Source organism: Melospiza melodia, chromosome 26, assembly GCF_035770615.1.
Source record: "Melospiza melodia melodia isolate bMelMel2 chromosome 26, bMelMel2.pri, whole genome shotgun sequence".
NCBI classification, from domain to species: domain Eukaryota; kingdom Metazoa; phylum Chordata; class Aves; order Passeriformes; family Passerellidae; genus Melospiza; species Melospiza melodia.
In genome coordinates, this window is record NC_086219.1 from 314911 (window position 1) to 338961 (window position 24051).

The following is a 24051-nucleotide window of genomic DNA, read 5'->3' on the forward strand; positions in this document are numbered from 1 at the left end:
CGCAGCACCTAACGCGACAGCCGCCATCTTTGAGTAGGGCACGTGAGGCCGAGGAGAAGCCATCTTGGGTTTGGGCACTGTGCCGTCATGGAATGGTAAAAGGTTGGGATGGGCTCAAAGCCCATCCAGCGTCACCTCCCGCCATGGGCAGGGACACCTTCCACTATCCCAGGATGCTCCAAGCCTCAATGTCCAACCTAGCATTGAGCAATTCCAGGGATGGGCAGTCGCGGCTGGGGCAGGGGTTTGCATTAGATGCTATTTAAGGTCCCTTCCGACCCAAACCGTTCTATAATTCAAAGAAAACAACCACACACACAGAGCCAGGAAGCAGCAGGAAACTGACGTGTTAACAACCAAGATAATGACGGGACCACCCGGAAAACGCCCCTTTGCCCCCTCTCTGCCGGAAATGGCGGCTGCCCTCACCTAAGATGGCCGCCGCGACTTCCCGCCGCGCGGTGCAGTGAGGAAACTTCCGTCTCCTCCCCGCCTCCCTCCGCCCTGGCAACGCCGGGCTCCGTCAGGGGCCGTGAGGGCCTCAGCGGCGGCCGGGCCCGGGCTGAGCCTCCCCGCGGCCGGCACGGCGCTCGGGGCAGCGGCCGCTCCTTGCCCACAGCCTCCCGGTGAGTGCGGGCTGCTCCTCCCGCAGCCCCGCGGGACCTGAGGGGTTCTGAGGGCTTTGGGGGATTTTGAGGTTTCTGGGGGCTCTGAAGGGTTTGGATTCCTTGCTGCGCTCTCTGTTTGATTTGGGATTAATTTTCCCTGGAATTCGGCGGGATGGCCCCTTTGGGTCACTTCCAGGACAGGACACACGGATTTTATGGCTCTGTGACAGCTCCTCCCCGCCGCTGTTTCCTGGATTTTTCCAGCTCCGCTTTCTCTTGGATCTGCTCCTATTAGTTCCATATATTTATTAATTAACAGGCTTTTTTAATGTCTGACATCAAAAACTCCTCTACTTTTGTGTAGGTTCCTCTAAATTTATTCTTGTATGTATGTATACAAGTGTATGTACGTACAAATGTATACATACACTTGTATACAAGTGTATGTACATACAAATGTATACATACACTTGTATATATATATTTTAATATATATACATATATATTAAAGTATACATATAACCATATGTACATATATATGTGTATGAATAAGTTATGTGCATATATGTATATAAACAAGTTATGTACATATAATTATATGTATGTAAGTTATTAATACTTTGTATAGGTTATTTTAATTTTTAGATGTTCATTAATGACCTCTTGCTTCAGAGTTTAACTTGCTTTTTCTTCTTTTTTCCTTTTAGTTCGTTTAACCCACAGTGACCTTTTGCTTCAGAATTTAGTTTGTTTTTTCTCCTTTTTTTTCTTTTAGACCCCCACAGTGATTTCAGCAGTAAATAATAAAAAAGGAAAAACCCCATAAAAATGATGTCAAGACAAGCTTTCCTATGCAGCTTGGGCTCTCTGTACCTCTCCCTCCTGTTCATCTTCCTGCTGATGGACGTTTATGCCAGGCCTGCCAACCACTCTGTGCTGAAGGAGAGGGCAGGGGAGGCCAGGGAGGAGAACGAGATCCTGCCCCCCGACCACCTGAACGGCGTCAAGATGGAGCTGGACGGGCACCTGAACAAGGAGTTCCACCAGGAGGTGTTCCTGGGCAAGGAGCGTGAGGAGTTCGAGGAGGACTCGCAGCCCCGCAGGAACAGGAGGAAGCTCGTGGGCATCTTCTCCAAGTGAGTCTGGCCCGTGTTTGTGCTGCAGGCAGGTGCATCTCGCTCCATGCTCTCACAGGGCTCCTTTATTAATTTATAATAAAAATAAAGTCTTGGTTTGGGAAGGCAGGAGCCTCCCCTGAAATGGAGAAAATGAGCCCCCTCTGTCACGGACATATTTTATGAAAAATCCTTTTGTTAGGATCTTTTCTCCTGAGAAGCCTCAGAGGAAAAGAAAAACAATAATTATCTGCTGCTGTGGAATGCAACAGGTGCATCTTTGATTGGTCTCGTGTGGTTGTTTCTAATTAATGGCCAGTCACAGTCAGCTGGCTCAGACTCTCTGGTCAGACACAAGATTTTATTATCATCCTTTTTCCTTTCCTTTCCTCTTTTCTTTTAGTATAGTTTTAATATATAATTTTATTTTAATATAATATATATCATAAAATAATAAATCAGCCTTCTGAAACATGGAGTCAAGATTCTCATCTCTTCGCTCATTCTGGGACCCCTGTGAACACCACACCCCCAACTCTGAATTGTTACAAATTTTAAATTAAGGGGATCTCAGACAACAAAATTTATGGGAGCAGGAAATAACAGTTCTTTAATAGGGAGGAAAATAAAGGATAAAATAAACAATGCAGGAAACTAAAACAACACTGACAGGGTCAGAACACAACCTGACACCCTCTGTCACCTCAAACTTAAGGATGGCCAATGGACAGGAGCCAAAAACTCCTGCCTGGGCAATTTTCTAGAAAAAGAAGAGAACAAAGAAACCATAGGTTTTGTGAGGGAAAGAAGAGAAGAAAGAAACCAATCACTTTTGGGAGGAAAAGAAGAGAACAAAGATACCAATCACTTTTGTGAGGGAAAGAAGAGAGGAAAGAAACCAATCACTTTTGTGAGAAGAAGAGAACAAAGGAACCAGTCACTCTTGGAAGATGTTTACCAGGGGCAGGAGGCTCTCTTGCACCTGGCTTGGTTTTTTCTCTGTAAAAAATTTGTTATTTTGCCTTTTATTAAAACCTTTTTGTTTCCAGCACTGCTACAGAAGCCATCCTCCTGATTTTGTGCCTCTAAAGGTTTTAAAATTGGGAATTTAAATTAGTAGCTTCAAAATAGGGGATTTTAATAGTTCCAAATTGGAAATTTGAATGAATATTTATTAAAATTGGGAATTGTAATGTTTTCAACATTGGAAATTTTGGTTAATATATTCCGAGTTTGGAATTTTAGTGTTTCAAAATTGGGGGTTTAAAATAATATTTTCAAAACTGGAGATTTTAAATCTGGAAATTAAAATTAATATTTAAAAATTGGAGATTTTAGTTAATATTTAAAAATTGATAATTTTAATATTTCAGATTTGGGGTTTTACTTCATATTTTCAAAATCAGGGATTTCCATTCTTATTTTCAAAATTGGGAGTTTTCATATTTCAATATTTGAAATGTTAATCCTTATTTTTTAAATTGAGTATTTTAATTCATATTTCAAAATTGGGAATGTGGATATTTCAAACTTAGATTCTTTCATTAATAATTTCAAAATTCCCAAAATTCAATATTTTTTTTGCTTTGTTTCAGCACTTTCAGACAGCAGGTGGCAGAATTGGCTTTATTTGCATTTTTTAATGAAAACACCTCCAATTACCACAAGGGGGTTAAACTTTCAAAGCTTTATTTGGTGCCAGCTTGCTGTGAATAAATAGAATTTCATTAAAGTAATTATTGAATAAATAATAAATAAATGATAAAAGCATCTCCCTGGTAGAAGTTGTGATATTGAAACTCCCTAAATCTGCATTTTTTGGGGTTGTTTATCTCTTTTTTCACATTTAGTTGACATTTCAAGGCAAATCATATCTTGAATAATTCAAGTTTCAATCAAAACAACTCAGTGATGGCAGCAGATAAAGGCCAGAGGCAAACTGGGGCTTTTGAACTCTGGTTTTCCTTTGAGTTTTCAAAAAAATGATTTTGAGGTGCTTTAAATAGAATTTGAAATGGTAACAAAATAAAATCTGATTTTTAGTGACATTTTGAGTTACAAAGAGTGGGTTGGAGATGCTTTAAATAGAATTTGAAATGGTAGCAAAATAAAATATGATTTTTTAAAGTGATATTTTGAATATTTATTTCATGCTTTAAAAAAAAACCCTTCAGAAATTTTGATTTATTTTTGGTTTTGAACTGTAATTTTTAAATTAATGTCTTAATGAATTAAGGATTGATCAGATTGGATTTTCCTGATAATTTCAATCAGGACAAATTGAATTCTGCAGCTCCGAATCCAAGAAATTCCAGAAAACTCATGGAGAACAAAGAGATGTGCAATGTTCAAATGTGTCGAAAAATAAAAATTCAATTACATTTGAAAATAAAGGGGCTTGGAAAGAGAAATTGAGAGAGAATTCAAGGTCTGCAAGAAAATTTTTCCAATTCTGAATTTGGAGTGACCCAAAATTCCATCAGGAATAATTTGTGGGAAAACTTCCCTCAAAAGCATGATTTAATTAAAAAAAATCACTGAATAATAACCTAAATCTTGCTAAATTGAATTAAATAATTAAATTATTTACTTTAATTCTGAACTGAAGGCTGATCAGCCAATTCTTTCTCACAGAAAATCAAAAATATTAATTTTTCTGTGAATTTTTGCTGAATAAACCAATTTATAAACTAAAACCCAACCAGATCTTTCCCTGCTGAACTCTAAACTGAAATCCTGTTTCTTTTTCCTCCCTAGGGTGGATATAAATAATGATAAAAAAATCAGTGCCAAGGAAATGCAACGTTGGATCATGGAAAAAACAGATGAACATTTCCAGGAGGCCGTGGAGGAGAACAAAATGCACTTCAGAGCTGTGGATCCTGATGGGGATGGTAAGATCAACATTTTTTCCCTCAAAAAAAAATCACTTTTTAAATCAGTTCTGGTATCTAGAATTTATTTTTGGGTTGAAGTTTAGGTCTGGAATCCCAAATTTGGATTTTTGTGGGAAGGATGTGCTGCAGGCAGCTCTTTCTTTCATAAAGAAATAAAAAAAAAGAAAAAAAATCTAATTTTTCACCAAACTTTATGGCTAAAAAAAACCCCATAAATTAATCAGGAGACAGCTTTTATGTTGCCATTCCTAAAATTCAGTGTGGGGTTGTGGTGTTGGACTAAAAAACTTGAAAATTTTCAGATTTTGAAAGAATGAAATGCAAAATTGATCATTTCAGGCTGAACTGTTCTCAATTCCAGGTCACGTTTCTTGGGATGAGTATAAAATTAAATTCTTGGCAAGCAAAGGCTTCAATGAAAAGGAAATTGCAGAGAAAATCAAAAACAACGAGGAGTTGAAAATAGATGAAGAAAGTAAGTGCAGAATTGGGGTTTTGGTATTAAAACCTGGGGGTGAAAAGAGAAATGGGAGGGAAATATTTGGGTTGTTCTGCTGGAGGAGGAGTTAAATGATAAACAAAAAATTCTGCAGTTTTTAATGTAAAATGTGCTGTGAACATGAGATTTTTTTTTGAGGAATCTTCCTGTTTTCCAGCTTAATAAAAAAAAATCTGCTTTTTTTCCACCTGAAATTTGGTGTGAAAATGACATTTTTAGAGGAATCTTCTTGTTTTTCCCTTAAAGAAATATTTTAATTTAGTCTAAAATCCTCAATCAAAAATTAAGTCAAAAGACAGAAATCCTTCCTTCATCCTGACCAGAATCTGCCATGAAAATTACAATTTTTAGGAGGAATCTCCTTCAAAAAAATAATTTAAATTTCCTCTAAAATCCCCCCAAAAACAGAAGTCAGAGGACACAAATCCCACATTGTTCCTGACCAGAGTCTGCCATGAAAATTGCAATTTTAGGAGGAGTTTTCCTGTTTTTCCCCTTCAAGCAACATTTCAGTTTCCTGTAAAATCCCCCCTGCACCTTTCCCTTTCCCTGCAGGGCTGAGTAATTTCCAAATTGCTTCGGTGACATTTTCCAGTGCTGCAGAAGCGCCTGAAGAGCAGAAAAAAGGAGCTGAGAATGTGCAGGGAAATCACCTGGGGCTGATTCCAGGAACCCCAGAGCTGCTGAGTCAGCCCCGAGCCTGCACCTGAGCCCCAAAATCTTCTGTAGGAAAGTCAAATTATTCATCCTCCACTTCCTCAGGGGTTTTTTCTCCTCCTCCAAGGACTGTAAAAATGATTTTTTTGGTTTTTTATTTTACATCAAAAGCACCTGGGGGTGTGGAGTTTAAGGCACTTTCTGTAGAAATTCGGATTTCAGGCTTAAATTGTGTTTCAGTTAATTGATGGATATTGGCAGATAATTGGATTGTGGGATGAGATGAAGGAATTCCATGGGATTTTGGTGCTGATTTTTCTGTTCACACACTTCTAATTCAACTTTTCTTGCAGCAAAAATGTGGAATATTGTGATAAAAATCTGCAGGGTTTAGGCTTAAAAAACGTCATTGATTAAACAACTGAGAGCTTGAAAGGAAGGGGTTGTGACAGATTAAATCCTAAAACGGATTGGGACAACTGAAATCCTAAAAATGTAGTGTGATAATCGAAGTCTTAAAAATGGATTGGTACAAGTAAAATCCTAACAAATTGCATTGGGGCAACTGAAATTCCTAAAACTAGGTTGTGTCAAATCCTAAAAATGGATGGGGGCAACTCCAAGATTTGGGATGAACTGAAATCCCACAAAGCAATTGTTCTAAATCCTACAAACAGATGGGGGCAGTTGCAGCCCTTGGGATGAGCTGCAATCCCAAACATGCGGGTGCAGGGTTTAGGATGAGCTGCAGTCCCAAATGTGCAGGTGCAGCCTTTGATGAGCTGTGATCCCATAGCTGGGCAGGGGCAGGGTTTGGGATGAGTCTTTGGCATCCATCCCTGCCCTGTGGTGCCATGGCAGGGTTTGGGATGAGCCTTTGGGATCCATCCCAGCCCCACCGTGCTGTTGCAGGGTTTGGGATGAGCTGCAGTCCCAAAGCCGGGTAGGGGCAGGGTTTGGGATGAGCTGCAGTCCCAGAGCCAGGCAGGGTTTGGGATGAGCCTTTGGGATGAGCTGCAGTCCCAGAGCCAGGCAGGGTTTGGGATGGGCCTCTGGGCTCCATCCCAGCCCCACGGTGCCGTTGCAGGGTTTGGGATGAGCTGCAGTCCCAAAGCCGGGTAGGGGCAGGGTTTGGGATGAGCCTCTGGGCTCCATCCCAGCCCCACGGTGCCGTTGCAGCGCAGGAAGTGCTGGACAACCTGAAGGATCGCTGGTACCAGGCGGACAATCCCCCCCCGGACCTGCTGCTGAGCGAGCAGGAGTTCCTGTCCTTCCTGCACCCCGAGCACAGCCGCGGCATGCTGCACTTCATGGTGCAGGAGATCGTCCGCGACCTCGGTAAGATGGGAATTCCTGGGAATTCTGTCCTTGGATTCCATGGATTTTATGTGGATATTGGGGCATGCTGCACTTCATGGTGTAGGAGATCGTCCGCGACCTCGGTAAGATGGGAATTCCTGGGAATTCTGTCCTTGGATTCCTGGGTTTGTGTGGATATTGGGGCATACTGCACTTCATGGTGTAGGAGATCGTCCGCGACCTCGGTAAGATGGGAATTCCTGGGAATTCTGTCCTTGGATTCCATGGATTTTATGTGGATATCGGGGCATGCTGCACTTCATGGTGCAGGAGGTTGTCCGTGATTTAGGTAATCCACGATTTCCCGGGAATTCTTCCCATGGATTCCATGAATTCCCATTTTTATGTGTGTTTCAGCAAGGTTTTGCATGGAATAGTCTGGTGGAGTTCATGGATTCCCATTTTTCTGTGGCTATTGAGAGGGGTTTGGTTTTTTCACAGATCAGTAGGAAATACCCATTTTTATGGGAATTAAATGAGCATATTTTAAATTTTTGTGCTTTTTAACGGAAGTTAAGTGACTCTGTTATAACGTGTGTGTTTTTCCCAGATCAGGACGGGGATAAGAAGCTGACCCTGTCAGAGTTCATCTCCCTGCCCGTGGGCACGGTGGAGAACCAGCAGGCTCAGGACATCGACGATGACTGGGTGAGGGACAGGAGGAAGGAATTCCAGGAGGTCATCGACGCCAACCACGACGGCATCGTCACCATGGAGGAGCTGGAGGTGAGTCCTCGTCCTTTGCCAGCCAATTATTCCAAAACACAGCTTTAGAAACATCACAAATTCACTTACAGCTCATTTTTTTATTAAAAAATGGAATATTTCCATTTAATTTTAATTTTGCGTTAATTGCATTTTAATTTCATGTTATTTTCATTTTAAAATAATCTGTGGGAACAGCCAAACAAAGCAGGAAAAATGAGAGAATTTAGATCCTGCAAATTGATAATCTTTTGTTTTTAACAGAAATTTTTTCCTGAGTTTAATTTGCAGCCCAAAATCCAGAAATGTTTCATGGAATGACCCACAAAAATCTCAGATTTTTTTGGTAGCATCCTAGAAACCAGGAAGAAAAGTCCCATGAAACCCTTCTTACAGACCTTTCCCTCACTTTGGGCTGGGTGGGAGTTGGGATTTTTGGAGCACCCCCAGGGCTGTGCTCAGGCTTTTTTTCCATGGTTTTTCAGGAATACATGGATCCCATGAACGAGCACAACGCGCTGAACGAGGCGCGGCAGATGATCGCCGTGGCCGACGAGAACCAGAACCACCACCTGGAGCTGGAGGAGATCCTCAAGTACAGCGAGTACTTCACGGGCAGCAAACTCATGGATTACGCCCGCAACGTCCACGAGGAGTTCTGAGCTTCCTCCTCCCCCTTTCCAGAACTTTCTGTTCCACTCCCAACCACCCCCCCCCCCAAAAAAAGAAATCCCAGGATAAAAGGATTCAACCGAGCAGCGGGAATTGGTGGTTGCGAATTTGCGATTTTCCGTCCGTCCCAGCTCCTTGGAGGGGATTTTCCTGCTGGAAGAAATGGTGGGAATTCGTGGATTCAGGTAGTTTTCCTCCTTGGTTTGGGGGGGTTGAAGCCAGCTGGAATTCTGGGTGGGAGGATCTTGGAATATTCCCTGGTTTCCTTCAGCTCCTGATGCAGGGCATCCCAAGTAAAACTTGGGTTTGGGGAAGGGAACGGTGATTCCAAGGAATGTTTGTCCTCCACACCCAATTCCATTTGGATGGCTCCTGAAATATTTGTTTTCCTCAGCTGCTGATCCAGGGAATCCCAAATAAAGGTTGGATTTTGGGAATTTTGGTGGTTCCAAGGAATGTTTGACCTACTGGGAATATCCACTCTCAATTCCAGTGTTTTTCTTAACTTCCTGAAGAGTTGTTGAGAATTTAATGGAATTTTTTCAGGGAGCTGTGGGGAAGAACTTATTTAAAATGTTATAGAAAACTTTTTCGCAATGAATTTTAAAAAATAAAATAACATTAATTAAGATTAAATTAATATTAAAATGACATTGTTTTGTTGACATCTGCACTGGGAATGGGAGATTATGGCTTTAAAATATCGGATTTTAGTCAAAAATCAAACAATTGGGAAGTTTTTTTTTGAATTTAAGCTATTGGACAGAGCAGTGGGAGTTCCCATGGAGTTGGATGGCTGCTTAATTAATATTCACTGCTAAAATTAATGAGCTCTATGCTAATTAATGCTGTTAATGAGCTGCTGCTGATGATTTGGGGGAAATTCCAGGCTTTGGGTGAGCTCTTTCCCAAATAAAATTGACTTTTTCCCTCTGCTTCCATCTTTCCTTGGAAAAACCCCTCTTTCGGAAAGAATTCCTGAAAATCTGAGATGTTTTATTTGATTAAATTTATTCTTAATATAATGTAAATACAGGAATTGCTGTCCCTCTTCCCCTTTTCCTGCTCTTTATTTGATGTTTTTATTAAATTCCTTGGATAAAAGATTTTATATCCTTTTTGTTTTTATTTTCCATTAAATATTTCTCTCCATGCTTTGGAAATTCTGCTGCTTTTAAGGTTTGTCGGGGGGGGGGGGAATAAGAGGAATAAATTCCATGGATAATCTCTGATAAAATGAGTTTAAACACAAAAATTCCAGTAAAATCATAATTTATTTTACTGATAATTGTAATTTATCTATTAAGAGATTTTGCCAACACCATCCTAATTTAATTTTGGGACAACATGAGCATGGAATCTGTAATTCCCAGTATTTTCTGGAGTCGGTGAATGTAAAGCTGCAATTCCAGGCAGCTGGAACACCTAAAATTGAGATACTGGATCCCATTCTAATAGGCTGGAAAATGAAATTCCTTAATTCCCAGTATTTTGTTGATTCAGTGATGCCAGGGAGATCTCCTAGAACTTAACTGAGCTCCTGGCTCCAACTGCAGCAGTCTGGAAAACGAAATTCCCGAATTCCCGCTGTCTCCCCGCCTCAGCTTTTCCGGCCATTCCCATCGGGATTGCCCTCCCTTGAGGGCTTCTTTTACCCCTTAAACCTTCTCAAGCTCAGCATTTCCTTTTCCTGCCGAAAAACCCCAAACCGGGAGCGGGAAGGGGCGTGGAGAAAAGCGGGAATTTCCCTCAACTGTCCCCGCCCGGAGCTGTTCTCGCTCGCGAGGCGCTCACAGCGCCGTGAGGGGAACGGAACCCTGAGGGGAACGGAGCCCTCAGGGGAAAGGCTCCGTGAGGGAAGAGAAGCTGTGAGGGGAACAGAGACGTGAAGCGAAAGGCGCCGTGAGGGGGAAAGCGCCGTGAGGAAAAAGGCACCGTGAGGGGACAGCGCCGTGAGGGGACGGTGCCGGTGCCGTGAGGGAACAGCTCCCTGAGGGAGATGGCGGGAATGGCGCTTCCAAGGATTCCCTGGAATTTTCCCGCTCTCTGCTGGCTTCTGACCGTGCCTATCTCCGGCTCCCTGGGCTTGGAATGTCAGGAGCACCAATACAGCTTCCACGACAAATGCTGCAGCGACTGCGCCCCAGGTGAGTGCCCGCTGCGGGGCCTGGGGTGGGAGAGCCGGGCTTTAGGCGATTATCAAATTTTTTCTCAGTGTAATACCTATTTTTTTAGTGTAATACTTTTTAGACTGATAAAAATAAGTTTTACACCGAAAAAATGGAAAAATCTTTCTTTTTGAGAGTGGTTTTTAACTTTTTTTGATGTTTTTTTGCTTCCTAAATGCCTCAGTCAGGAGCATTTCCTAAACCTTTTTCCCTGGCTCTAGAAGGGATATTTGGGATCCACTGGGACAAAAATTGGAGGCATTTTGCCCAATTTCAGCCCACCCCAGCCCTTCTCGGCCACTCCATTAGATGTTGATTTTCCCTCCTGGCCAAACTTCCAGGGCTTTTTCTCCTTAAAAAACAGAAACTGCCGAATTCTGGGCTCCATTTGATCCCAAAGGATGAAATTTAGGATTTTTCCCCTCACAATCCCAACCAATCCCACTTTGGTCCCAAAGGATTAAATTTAGGATTTTTCCCCTCAGGACCCCACTGACTCCCAATTTTTGGGGTGTTTTTAGGGGAGAGGATGTGGAGTCAGCCGACACGTGTGCTAGTGATACACTGTTTGTTCCCAAAGGATGAAATTCAGGGTTTTTCCCCTCAGGATCCAGTTGAATGTCAAATTTTGGGTGTTTTTAGGAGAGAGGATGCGGAGCCGCTGCACGGCCTCTGCCGACACTGTGTGCTCGCCATGCCAGGATGGATATTTCAGCTCCCAGCACCACCACGGCTTCTGCAAAAGCTGCACCATCTGCAACGCCCGTGAGTGCTGGGATTTGGGGAGAAAATCCCATTTTAGGGGGAGAAAAAAATCCCTTTTTTGGGGGGAAAATCGCTTTTTTTTTAATGGGGAAAAAAAGCACCTTTTTTGGGGAAAAAATCACAGGTTTGGGGCATTTTGGGGGTATAGGGGGAGAAAATCCCTTTTTGGGGATAGAATCCCATTTTGGAGGAATAAATCTCTTTTTGGGTCCTTTTCTGGCTGTTTCCACCTGTTTCCACCAGTTGTGAGGGCCTACCTAAAAACCACTATCCTCAAATGAATGAATTGTTGAACGATTCAGTTGTTAAATTATTAATTACATATTGTTAAATTGCTGAATTCTGCAGCTTCTAAACCCAAAACCCCAACCCCCTGAGGAGTTAATTGTTGCTGTTAATGAAGGAATTAATGAATTTCTGCCTTGGCCAGGGAAGGGCAGCGTGGAGGTGAAGCCGTGCGAGAAAACCTCAGACAGGGTCTGTGCGTGCCAGGCGGGATTCCAGCCTGCCGGGGGCGTTCCTGTGGGAAGGGGTGAGTTGGGGTCTGGAATTCCCTTGGGAAGGGGTGATTGGGATTTGGAATTCCCTTGAGAATAGTTTGGATCTGGAATTCCTTTGGGAATAGTTGGGATTTGAGCCAGCCAGAATTCCCTTGGGAAGCAGGGAGTTGGAGTTTGGAATTCCCTTTGAGAAGGGGTGAGTTGGGATTTGGAATTCCCTTGGGAAGCAGTGAATCCAGGCATGTACCAGCTGGAATCCCCTTTGGAATTCTGGGATGTGCCAGCCTTCCCAAAATCCTGCTTCCCATGTGGCAATTACTGGCTGCAATTGTGAGATCCTCCTGGATAATATCCAGAATAAATAATCTTGGATAATTCAGAATTATCCAGTGGATAAAACTGGGAATGCTGCCCCTTCCCTGGATAATCCCTTTTTTCCCCCAGAGTGCTCCCGATGTCCTGAAGGGACTTTCTCCAGAGGAGGGAACGAGAACTGCCGGCCTTGGACCAAGTAGGAATCCTTTTTTGAGGGAAAAAAATCTCTTTTTGGGGAAAAAAAGTCCTTTTTGGGGGGGACAATATCCTTTTCTGGGGGAAAAAATCTCTTGTAGGGGGAAAAATGTCTTCTGGGGTGCAAAGTGCCCAGAGCAGCTCTGGGGGTTTCATTTTTCCAAGATAAGTCCAAATCCAGAGAAATAAATTGGAATAAACCTGGATCTAAGTGCTCTGAATCCCATCCTTTGGGATTTTTAGGATCCTGAAGGGATTTTTAGGATTTTCCACATTTTTTAAAACCTCTCAGATAGTTTTTTTGGGGAACAAAAAATTCCCGTGCCAGAATCAGCTGGGAAAAAAATACCAGGTCATTTTTTATGATTTAATTATTCCTCCCATTCCTTTGGGATGTAGGGATAAAATCCTGAATTTTTAGGGATAAAACACAGATGGGGATTGTGTGGATGGGATTCAGGAATGATTCCCTGTTGGCAAACCCTCTGGAATTCCTTTTCCAGCTGCAGCAGCTTTGGGAAGAGCACGCTCCGGGCTGGCACGGGCACAGAGGATGCCCAGTGCAGCAGCAGCCCTGGCAGTGCCAGCAGCCCCGGCCCACATCCCTCTCCCACGGAATCCCCGGAGCACGGGGACCCCTTGCCCACGGAATTCCCGGAAAATGGGGACCCCGTGCCCACGGAACTCCCCGAGAACAGCTCCAGGACATCCAGCCCCAGAGGCATCCCTGCGGTTTGTCGGGATCCCGGCGTTCCCGCGGAGCCCGGATGGGGTAAGGACAGGCAGGGAATTCCCTGGAGCTGCTTTCCTGGGGAGGGAATTCCCAATTTCTCTGAATCCTCTTCTGTATTTCACACAGTGTTCCAGGATCCCACATTTCCATCTGAGACTGCTTTCCTGGGAAGGGAATTCCCATGTTCTCTGAATCCTCTTCTGTATTTCACACAACAGTCCAGGATCCCACATTTCCATCTGAGTCTAGTTTCCTGGGAAGGGAATTCCCAATTTTCTCTGAATTCCTTTCTGTATTTCACACAGCATTCTAGGATCCCACTTTTCCAGCTGCTCGTTTTCCATGCAAAGCTGCTTTCCTGGGAAATGAAATCTCATTTCCTCAAAAGCCTCCTTTTCTGTATTTCACACAACTTCCCAGGATTCCCACAACATTCCAGGATTCCACATTTCCCTGTCAGCTGGAGCTCTCCATTCCCAGAGTTCTGGATTCTCCCTCTGGAATCTGGGAACTCCATCCAGAACCAGGAATCTTTCTGGTATTTTAGGGAATTTTTCCATTCTCATTCCAGGCTCTTTATCCCTGCTCCTGCTGTGCCTGCTCCTGCTGATGGTGAGTGGAATTTCCATCCTGCTCCTGATCATCCAGGCAGCCCAGAAAAAAACCAGGAATGGGCCTGGGAGGAGCACCCAGCACAGTGAGTTCCCTTTTTTATGAGGTAAAAAATCCAGGGGAAAAAAATTAATCCAGTGAGTTCCCTTTTTTTGTGGGATAAAAACCCAGGACAAACATTATTTAGGTCCCCCTGTTACTAATTTGGGAATTAATAAAATAATTCTTAATTAGGAATGCAGGGAATTCCAGAGGTTGATCCAGGGTAGGATTAGGAGCTGATTAGGAGCTCATTATCCCAAATTTTCATTCCTTCTCCCTGATTTTCCCTTAATCCCAGAATTCCCTGATTTTAGGCCAGGAATTCTCTTCCTGGCAGGATCCAGAAGCAACTTCCAAGGGTAAAATGGGAATATTTTTTTTTTTGCTTCCATGGAAATTGAAATGTCTTGAATTCTCCTGTAAACTTGGGAAGATCTGAGCTCTAAAATTTGGATTAAGTGGCAAAATTGAGCTCTAAAATAGGGATTAAGTGGCACAGGTGAGTTTTAAAATTGGGATTCAGTGGCAGAACTGAGCTCTAGGATCAGGATCAATCCTGTTCTCACCCCTGGAACCGTTCCCTGTTTTCCAGAGGAGGGGAGCTGCAGGATTCCCATCCAGGAGGAGCAGATTGATTCCAACTCCAGCCTCATCAAAAACTGACACTGAAATTCCCACCCTGGGCTGTTCCTGCTTTTCTGAGCCCATGGAGCTGAAGGAGCACTGGCACTAATTAGGGTTTGCTTAGTTTGGAGCTCACTTGAGGCTGGTTTGACTCTTTGATTAACTCAAGATCTCCCTTTGGAATTTGGGAGAATTCTTGAGGGAATTTTGTGTGGATATTTTTTCTTTTGGGCAAATCCTTGAGCTCTAAAATTAGGATCAAGTGGCAAAGCTGAGCTCTAAAGTCAGGATCAAGTCACACTCAAACCACACTTCATGAAATGAATTTTCCCTCTCTAATTGCTTTTCCACAAATTTCGAAAGGAAATTTTTTTGGGAGAAAATCCCAAACTCTGGAATGTCTGGGAGGAGCCCAAAGTGTCCTTTTGCTGAATGTGAAATGTTTCCGTAGAAATTCCAGAAAAATTGAATTTTTTATCATTCAGAAGTGATTTTCCCTCCAACTATCAGCAGAAAAAAAAAGACAAATAGTCTCATTCCTGAGGGGGGAAAAAAACTCCTCAAAAAATGTGAATTTTAAACCCATATCCCAAAGTATCCCAAAACATCCAGCAGGGAATGGATGCAGGGATCCCAGAGGTGTTTAAATCCATGGATTTGGAAGATTTGGGATATTTTATATGTTATACATATCCAAAGGGGTTTATACAATGTATAGGAAGGTTTGTATCGTGTACAAAGGGGCATTTTGGGGAATAAAACTCTGGAAAAACAAATCCTGGTGTGTGTTTGGGGAAAATGGGGCAGCCTGGGAAGGGAGGAGGGGACATTGTGGGGAAGGGCTGGCCTGGGGTTTAGGGCAAGGCTGGGATGGATGAGCTGAACTTTGTCATTTGAAAACCCACCTGGAAAATTGTCAAATAATCACATTCCTGAGGGAGAAAAATCCCGTTTTTCTCTGGATAATTATCACGTTTATGAGGAGAAAAAAAATCCAATTTTTCCTTGGAAAAGAATGACAAATAATCTCATTCATGAGTAGAAAAAAATCCCATTTTTTCCGGGATAATTGTATTCCTGAGGGGAAAAAAATCTCGTTTTTCCCTGGATATTTTACCCTTCAACTTCCAAATAAATCTCCCATATTTCTCCAATTTTGTATAAAAACTGAACCAAACCTAACAACATTTTAACCACCCTGAAATCAAAATAAATTCAATTTTCCCCTTCTTGCCAAACCTTCCTACACACAAATTAAACATTTCCCTTCATTTTCCAAGAAGGAATTAATTCCTAATTAATTTTTAATTACCTAGCAGCAATATTTTTTTTAATCCTCCTTTAGATCATGATTATTTTTATCTTCACTTCCTGCTTTGTGGTTTTGCCTTTTTTGGGTCTTCCTGGTGACGATTTTCCATTGCCGTTATCTCCAGATTTTTTTATCTCCTCAATTTTGACTCAATTTTGACTCAATTTTGCCACCAGAGGTGGAAAAAAATCCTCACAGGTGATGCTTGGGGGCCGAACTTGGGATTTTTCCAGGTTTGTATTCCTGAGGGGGAAAAAGCCCATTTTGCCCTGGATAATAATTGTATTTCTGAGGGGAAAAAAATCCCAGTTTTCCTTGAATAACAGCTGTATTCCAGAGGGGAAAATAATCCCATTTTTCCCTGGAAAATACCTGCATTCCTGAGGGAAAAAAAATCCCATTTTCCCCTGGATAATAATTGTATTTATGAGGGGAAACAATTTCCATTTTTCCTTGAATAATAATCACAATCCTGAGGGGAAAAAAGTCCCATTTTCCCTGGATAATAATCACATTCTGAGGGAGAAAAAAAATCTCATTTTTCCTTGGATAATAATTGCATCCTTGAGGGGAAAATATCCCACTTCTCCTTTGATAATAATCACAATCCTGAGGGAGAAAAAAAATCTCATTTTTCCTTGGATAATAATCACAATCCTGAGGAGGAAAAATCCCATATTTCCCTGGATAATAATTGTATTTCTGGGGGATTAAATTCCCATTTTTCCTTGGATAAAAATCACATTCTTGAGGAGAAAAAAATCCCATTTTCCCCTGGATAAATATTGCATTTCTGAGGGGAAAAATTCCCCTTTTTCTGGTATAATAATCACAATCCTAAGGGTAAAAAGTTCCCATTTTTCCCTGGAAAATAATCACATTCCTGAGGGGGAAAAAAAAATCTCATTTTTCCCTGGATAATAATTTTATTCTGAGGGAAAAAATTCCCATTTTTCCCAAGTCTCTCGGCAGCAACTCCCACATTTCCGAAGCCTTTCCATGGAAATTCCTGCTGATGTCAGGAGCCCTCCAGCCCTTCCCCCTGTCCCTCAGCTCTGACCTTTCTTGGGGTGCCAGACGCCCCCGTCCATGAGGAACGTCCTGTTTGGGCCAGGCCTAAAGGGTTTTAGTCCCAGCCCAAGGGACACTGACTCCCCCTCAGGGCCCAGGGGAATTTTCCCTCCAAAAATCTGGGAACATCCAGGGATTTTCCACAATGTGGGAACGGAAATTACACCATGAGGGGTGAAATTCATGCCAACGCTGGGCCTTGCTGGGCTTAAGCTGGGCCTAACAGCTCTGAAATTCTCCTGTGAGAGATTTTTTCATGGCAAGGATGAGCTCGGGGTTTCTTTTCTCCCCTAACCAGCAAAAAAATCAGCAGAAAATGAGCGTCAGGAAACCAAAACCACAGCTGACACCGGCCTGGTGCTGCTGACGTGAGGCCCCAGTGCAGGTTTCCTTTTTTTGGGGTGGTTGTTCCTTTTTTTGGGGTGGTTTCCTTTATTTTGGGGTGGTTTTCTTTGTTTTGGGGTCATTTCCTTTTGTTTTCTCCCAAGTCTCATCATTTGGGTGGCTCAGCAAAGAGGAGGCTCCAGGAAGAGGGGAAGTGGGGGTGATGTGGGCACAGGAGAATTCCCAGGAGTTCTTGGCGTTGGAAAAGCGCTGTAGGGTCAGAGGGATCCTCACCCTGAGTGCCTGAGTCCGGAAATTCCCTGGAAACCTCTAGGGATGGGAATCCCACCCTTTTCCATGAGGAAATCCCAATCCCTGGCACAATTTGAGGTCATTTCCCCTCATCCTATCCCAAAACCCGACCCCCTTCTGGCTCCAACCCCAAATTCCTCAGAAATCCCTTGAGGAATATCCATGAGGGTATTCCCAAATTCTCATGGACAGAGCTCCAGGAATCCTTGGATTTTCCCCAAATCCCATCCTTGGGGGTTTGGGACCCCCAGGGTGTAGAAAAGGGATTAAATCCAGGACATTTGTCCCTCTTTTCCATCCCGGTTTGGAATTTAGGGTTGGAATTTGCCCTGATCCCCAGAGAGGGGAATTTTTTTTCCCAGAGGAAGGCAGGGCTGTGATCAGTGGGGTTTTGGGGAAGGATTTTTAGGGGTTTTGATGGATTTGGGGTGAGGATTTCACTCCATCTTTCTGGGAATGTCAGATTTTCTAGGATTTTCTCTGTGGAGTCCCCAAACTTGCAGCCCGAAGAGGGGGAATCTTCCCATGGAGTGTGTTGAGTTTTTGGGAAGGATCCAGGCATTTTGATGGATTTTGGGTGAGGATTTCTGGGAAAGTCACTGTATCTTTCTGTCCGATTTTTTAGGATTTTCCCCATGGAGACCCCGAATTTTCAGCCCAAGGAGAGGAACCTTTCTGTGGGAAGGGTTTATCTGGGGAGGGAAGCGAGCTGTGCTGTGCTGTGCTGTGCTGTGCTGTGCTGTGCTGTGCGTGTGGGGCCCGGGCAGGGCGAGGACGGAGGGGAAATGTCAGCAGCCAGAGGTGGAGCTGCCGAGAAAACCCCGCAGGCGAGGAGGGAGATGATGGGGCCGATAAATCCGATCATCAATCCGATAAATCCGATAAATCCGAAAGGTCAGCGCTGCCTCCGAGCTCTGGGAGCAGCTCTGCCTCGGATGTGAGCGGAAAGTTCCGTCACCTGACGGGGCCAGGTGCCTCAAAGGGCAAAACCAGACAAAGAGCAGAGAAAAAATCCCCAAGGGGTTTAAAAAAAAGAGAAATAAAGAATTAAGTTGGTGGGTTTGGTGTGAGAAACGGCAGCTGGGAGGGGAAGGGGTGGGGTGGGTTTAGGGAATGGCTGGGATGGGAAAGAGGGAAAGGTTGGGATGGGTTTTACGGAAAGGTTGGGATGGGTTTTAGGGAAGCTGGGATGCATTTTAGGAATGGATGGATGGATGGATGGATGATGGATGGATGGATGGATGATGGATGGATGAATGGATGATGGATGGATGATGGATGGATGGATGGATGGATGGATGGATGGATGGATGGATGGATGGATGGATGGATGGATGGATGGATGATGGATGGATGGATGAATGGATGGATGATGGATGGATGGATGGATGGATGGATGGATGGATGGATGGATGATGGATGGATGGATGGATGGATGGATGAATGGATGGATGATGGATGGATGATGGATGGATGGATGGATGGATGGATGGATGGATGGATGGATGGATGGATGGATGGATGATGGATGGATGATGGATGGATGGATGGATGGATGGATGGATGGATGGATGGATGGATGGATGGATGATGGATGGATGATGGATGGATGGATGGATGGATGATGGATGGATGGATGGATGGATGGATGGATGGATGGATGGATGGATGGATGGATGGATGGATGGATGGATGGATGGATGGATGGATGAAGGGATGAAGGGATGGAATTCCCAGAGCATTTCCAGCTGCCCCATCCCTGCAGTGCCCCGGGCCAGCAGGAGCTCTCTGCCACGAGAGATTTCTCACCTCCCTCCCAGCCCACCCCTTCCCAACCCCACAATGTCACCCCCTTTAACCCTCCATGACCCCAGACCCCATTTTTCTTTGGGGCCACCCTTTTCCCTGCCCCCACCCCTGTCTGAACCCAAACTTTCTCCCCGCCCCCCAAAAACAACACAGGAAGAACTCGGCCACAAAAACCCCGTCGCCTCCTCCGCAGAGTGACAGGGACCGGGTGGCACTGCTGGGGTGGCACTGCTGGCTGGCACTGCTGGCTGGCACTGCAGTGTACTGGGTGACACTGCCAGGACATGGCCAGGGCCCTGCTGTGGCTGCTGCTGGCCGGGCACTGGGCAGGGCTGGGCCAGGCTGGGCAGTGCCAGGACGGGGAGCTCAGGGTGGGCTGGGGAGGTGTCACCAAGTGCTGCCCCAACTGCACCGGGAAGGCAGGTGAGAGGGGACTGGGGGGGGAAATGGGGGTAATAGTGGGGAAATTGTGTGTAAATGGGGGGAATTGTGTTTAAATTGTGTGCAAATGGGGGCAAATTGTGTGTAAATCATGGGTAAATGTGGGTAATTGTGTGTGAATTGTGTGTAAATGCAGGTAAATGTGTGTAATTGTGTCTCTCTTTCCCTGTGATGAGAGGGACAATTTTTGGGATCCTGTTACTCCAGACCCTTCCCTGTGTCTGGAAGCGCCACCTCCCACTCTCTCTTTGGAACGGGAATTTGCTGGGACCAGCGCCGTTAAACCCTTCCCTCCTGCAGGAAACTCTGGGCCCTGTGAGGCGCCGGACCTCGACTGCCGATGTCCCCCGGGGTACGGCTGCTCTGGGGACCCCTGCCTGTACTGCAAGAAACTGCCCCAGTGCGAGGCGGGCTGGGAGCTCAGCAGGATCGGTAACGGGGCTGGGAATGGGGCTGGGAATGGGGATGGGATTGGGACTGTGCCCTGCCAGTACTGCAGGAAACTGCCCCAGTGCCCGGCGGGCTGGGAGCTCAGCAGGATCGGTAACGGGGCTGGGAATGGGGCTGGGAATGGGATCGGGAATGGGGATGGGATTGGGATCGGGAATGGGGCTGGGATTGGGATCGGGAATGGGGCTGGGAATGGGATCGGGAATGGGGATGGGATTGGGATCGGGAATGGGGCTGGGAATGGGGCTGGGAATGGGATCGGGAATGGGGATGGGAATGGGACAGGGATCAGGAGCAGCCCTGGCTGTCCCACATTTGGGATCTCAGCCATTCCCATCCCTTTTCCCTGCAGGATCTCAGTATTCGCACTTTGAGTGCAAACGCTGTGAGAACGGCACCTTCTCCAGCACCGAGAACAAGTGGTGCCGCAACTGGACCGAGTATGGAGCAGCCAATAATCAATAATCACTAATCAGTAACTATTGCTAGGAATGTGTTTTCCTTCTTTGAAAATATAATTATTAATAATAATAATAATAATGAGAATAAGAATGGGCTGAGTATGGGTTTATTGATATTCCCCGTATTTGGGAAAAATAATAGACTGGGTTTTTTTTTTTCCCTCTTTGAAATTAGGGAATAAAAATAAGAAGAATATAATAATAATAGTAATAGTTATAATAATATCAATTCATATTGAAATATAAATGAAGATATTCAATAGTGCCATTAGAAAATCAAATTGAATCCAAGATGGTGATCATGCGATTATTAATGAATTTTTTAATTAAGCAAGACCTGGCATTTCTCTTAGTCTCAAGGCAGAGCTTAAGCCAAACTCCCAGTTTAAAGTCAAGAAAAATGATTCCCAACAGGGAAATCCATGGAAAAACAAATGGGCACAAAGCCCAGGTGGGGCAGAGCCCGGGGAGGAGCTGGGGAAGAAGGGAGGGAGGGAGGCAATGGGGAATTTCCGCGATGCCCAGCTCCGTCCGTCCCTCCGCAGCTGCGAGAGCAGAGGCCTCGGCACCCGCCGGGCGGGGAACAGCACCCACGACTCGGAGTGCGGCGCGCCCGCCCCGGCCCGGGAGCCAGGTACGCAAAGCCGGCAGCGCCCCGTGCTGCTGCCCGGGCTGGCGTCCGGCCGGGAAACTGGGAAACTGCTGCTCCGGAAACATCGCTGCTGTCTTCTCCTTTCTCTGTTTCTTCTTCCTCTTCCCTTTCCCTTCCACTCCTATTTCCTCTTCCCTTTTCTTTCCCTCTCCTCTTTCCCTTCCATCTTCCCTTTCCTCTTCCTCCTCCCATTTCCTCTTTCCTTTTCCTCTTTTCTCTCCTTTCCTTTTCCGCCTTTTCCTCCTCCTCCTTTCTCCTTTCTCCTTTTTAAATTTCCTTCCCTTCCCCCTTTCTTTTCCTTCTCCCTTTCCCCTTTTCCCCTTCTCCCTTTCCCCTTTCCCCCTATTTCCATCCCATCCCGCAACTCCCTCAGCTCAGACCCTCTCCCACCTCCCCTTTCCCACAAAACCCCAAATCCATCCCCAAACTCCCTCGGAAGATCTCCCTCCCCAGAACAAACCCCAGCCCCAGAATGTGTTAATTGTTAATTAAGTGCCGTTAATTGCAGCCCCGGTTGCGCTGGAGTTCCCCTCCAGCACCATCCTGGCCGTCCTGGTGGCCGTGGCCGTGTTCGTGCTGGTCCTGCTCACGTTCCTGCTGCACTTCTGCATCTGGAGCCTCCACAGGGACCCCAAACTCCTGCTCGGGGGTGAGGGAATGGGGGGAAAAAACTGGGAATGGTGGGATAAAACATGGGAATGGACGGGGGAAAATCTGGGATTGGATGGGATAAAATCTGGGATTGAATGAGGTGGGATAAAACCTGGGAATGGGTGGGGAAAAATCTGGGATTGAATGAGATAAAATCTGGGAATGAAAGGGATAAAAGGATGGAATCAGTGGGACAGATCCGGATTTCCTCTGGGATTTGGGGCAGGTTCCCGGGGGGTTCCTGGCATTCCTGCTGAGTTTTCCCGCTGGGTTTCCCTGGCTGAGTTTTCCCGCTGGGTTTCCCAGGCTGGGTTTCCCTGCTGGATTTTCCCGAGCTGAGTTTGACTTTTCCCGTTCCCAGCCGCAGATTTGGGCCCGACCTTCCCGCGGCTGCCCCCGCGGCCGGCGCAGGGGGAGGAATGCTCCAGCATCCAATTCCCGGAGGAGGAGCACGGCGACAAGAGCGAGGAGAAGCTCTCGGTGCTGTCCCTCAAGGTCTACAGCGAGCTGCGATAAGGGATGCGATAAGGGAGGGATTGCGGGGCTGGGATTCCCAAACCCCCCCGGCAGCACCGGGCTGGGATGGAGGAGCCTCTCCCCAGGAAATGGAGCAGGTTCAGGGAGAGTTTGGGGTTGGTTTTCTCTAAAAAAGTGGGATTTAGGAATAAATCCTGCTGGGGTTGGTTCAGGAGGACGGGAGCAGGGATATCCTGATCTTCAGGAATGGGAATGGCGGCCACATCATCTGCTGCTTTTCCTCCATCTCATCTCCTGCTTTTCCCACATCTCCATCTCCTGCTTTTCCCACATCTCCATCTCCACTTTTCCCTCAGTTTTCCAGCCCTGCCCCACTGGGTCATTCCCAACCCCATTCCAGCCTCTCCCGACCCCATTCCTGCTCCCCCCCAAAGATTCCCTTGGGAAGCTCCTCCTGTGCCACCAGGGATTTTCCTGGAAAATTTCCAAGGAAAATCTGGAAAAAAAGGGAGTGAAGCTCATCCAGGGAATGGTCAGAGCTCTGGAAAAATGGAGGGAATGGGAAAAAATCCTGGCAAATGTTCTCAGGTGGGATTCGGGGATTTCTGATCCCTGTGGGGCCCTTCCCACTTGGGATATTCCAAGATTTTTGATGTAATTCCAGCAGGTTTGGGAAGTTTTTGGGCTGGCCCCTGTGGAGATGCCAGTGCCAAAGTGCCAACAACTGTATTGATAATTGTGGATAATTGTGGATAATTAAGGATAATCCAGGACAAGTTTCTCATGGAAAATCCCGGGATTTCAGAGGAATTGCTCATGGATTTAAACCTCTGCTGGAGGATCCCTGGATTTTGGGCTGGGAGCCCTGGGAATGTTCCCCTGGAGAAGGATTGGGGTGAGGGATGGAGGGACAGACACTGGGAATGGAAAAGGGCAGGGTGGGATCAGAAATTTGGGAAAACCCCTCCCTGGAACATTCCAGAGGCTCCCAGTGAATTCCAGCAGCTTTCCCTGGATTTGGGGTCGGGGTCACAGCTGGGAATTCCTGCAGGAACAGAGACCCCAAAAGCTGCTCTGGGAAGTTTCTGATTCCCTGGGAAAAACTGGGAAATTCCAAAGAAAAAATCATTTGAACCAAGCCTTTTGCTTTTGGGTTTTTTATTTGATTTGGGTTTCCAGCCTCATTCCCAACATGATCCTGAGGAATCCCAGCCTCCTTCTCCCCTTTGGAATTTCATCCCAAACCTGGAGAGAACAGAACCATCCTTGGGCACACAGGAAAACCTCTCAGGAAAGGAAAAAAAGGGGGGAAAAGAATCCCATTTTTGGGCAATCAAAATTCCTCCTCCAGGAGCAGAGATCCGGATCAGGGAATGGGAACAAGATCCCAAGAAAAGCCCCGGAATTCCATCCAAAGCCCGGCTTTTCTTCCCCTTTTCCCAACCCTCGGCAGCAGAGGGAGCTCTGGAGGGGCTGGAAAGGAAATTCCAGAGGGAATCCAAGGCTGACCAACATTCCCTGGATAAATCCCTGGAGAATTCCCTGGAGAATTCCCAGAGTTTGTGCCCCAGCTCAAAGGCAGCGCTGCTTTTCTGGAAATCTGGGAATTGTTTCCATTTTATCAC

At 45.4% G+C, this 24051-nt stretch overlaps 3 protein-coding genes across 3 annotated transcripts; all 3 read left to right on the forward strand.

Moving 5' to 3' along the window:
• Positions 1 to 526: 526 nt before the first annotated feature.
• Positions 527 to 9618, forward strand: SDF4 (stromal cell derived factor 4). The gene is made up of 7 exons (XM_063176849.1): positions 527 to 626; positions 1384 to 1744; positions 4481 to 4617; positions 4982 to 5095; positions 6956 to 7114; positions 7686 to 7861; positions 8326 to 9618. Exons 2-7 carry the CDS (start codon positions 1437 to 1439, stop codon positions 8500 to 8502), a joined length of 1071 nt encoding a protein of 356 aa, XP_063032919.1. The 5' UTR covers positions 527 to 626; positions 1384 to 1436; the 3' UTR covers positions 8503 to 9618.
• Positions 9619 to 9744: 126 nt separating this feature from the next.
• TNFRSF4 (TNF receptor superfamily member 4) lies at positions 9745 to 15242 on the forward strand. The gene is made up of 7 exons (XM_063177000.1): positions 9745 to 10659; positions 11323 to 11445; positions 11876 to 11977; positions 12390 to 12456; positions 12959 to 13227; positions 13760 to 13885; positions 14435 to 15242. The coding sequence occupies exons 1-7, from the start codon at positions 10512 to 10514 to the stop codon at positions 14503 to 14505; spliced, it is 906 nt and encodes a 301-aa protein (XP_063033070.1). The 5' UTR covers positions 9745 to 10511; the 3' UTR covers positions 14506 to 15242.
• A 4271-nt stretch (positions 15243 to 19513) lies between these two features.
• TNFRSF18 (TNF receptor superfamily member 18) lies at positions 19514 to 23564 on the forward strand. Its single transcript, XM_063176921.1, has 6 exons — positions 19514 to 19717; positions 20036 to 20167; positions 20538 to 20625; positions 21192 to 21280; positions 21807 to 21947; positions 22311 to 23564. The coding sequence occupies exons 1-6, from the start codon at positions 19579 to 19581 to the stop codon at positions 22463 to 22465; spliced, it is 744 nt and encodes a 247-aa protein (XP_063032991.1). The 5' UTR covers positions 19514 to 19578; the 3' UTR covers positions 22466 to 23564.
• The last annotated feature ends 487 nt before the right edge of the window (positions 23565 to 24051 follow it).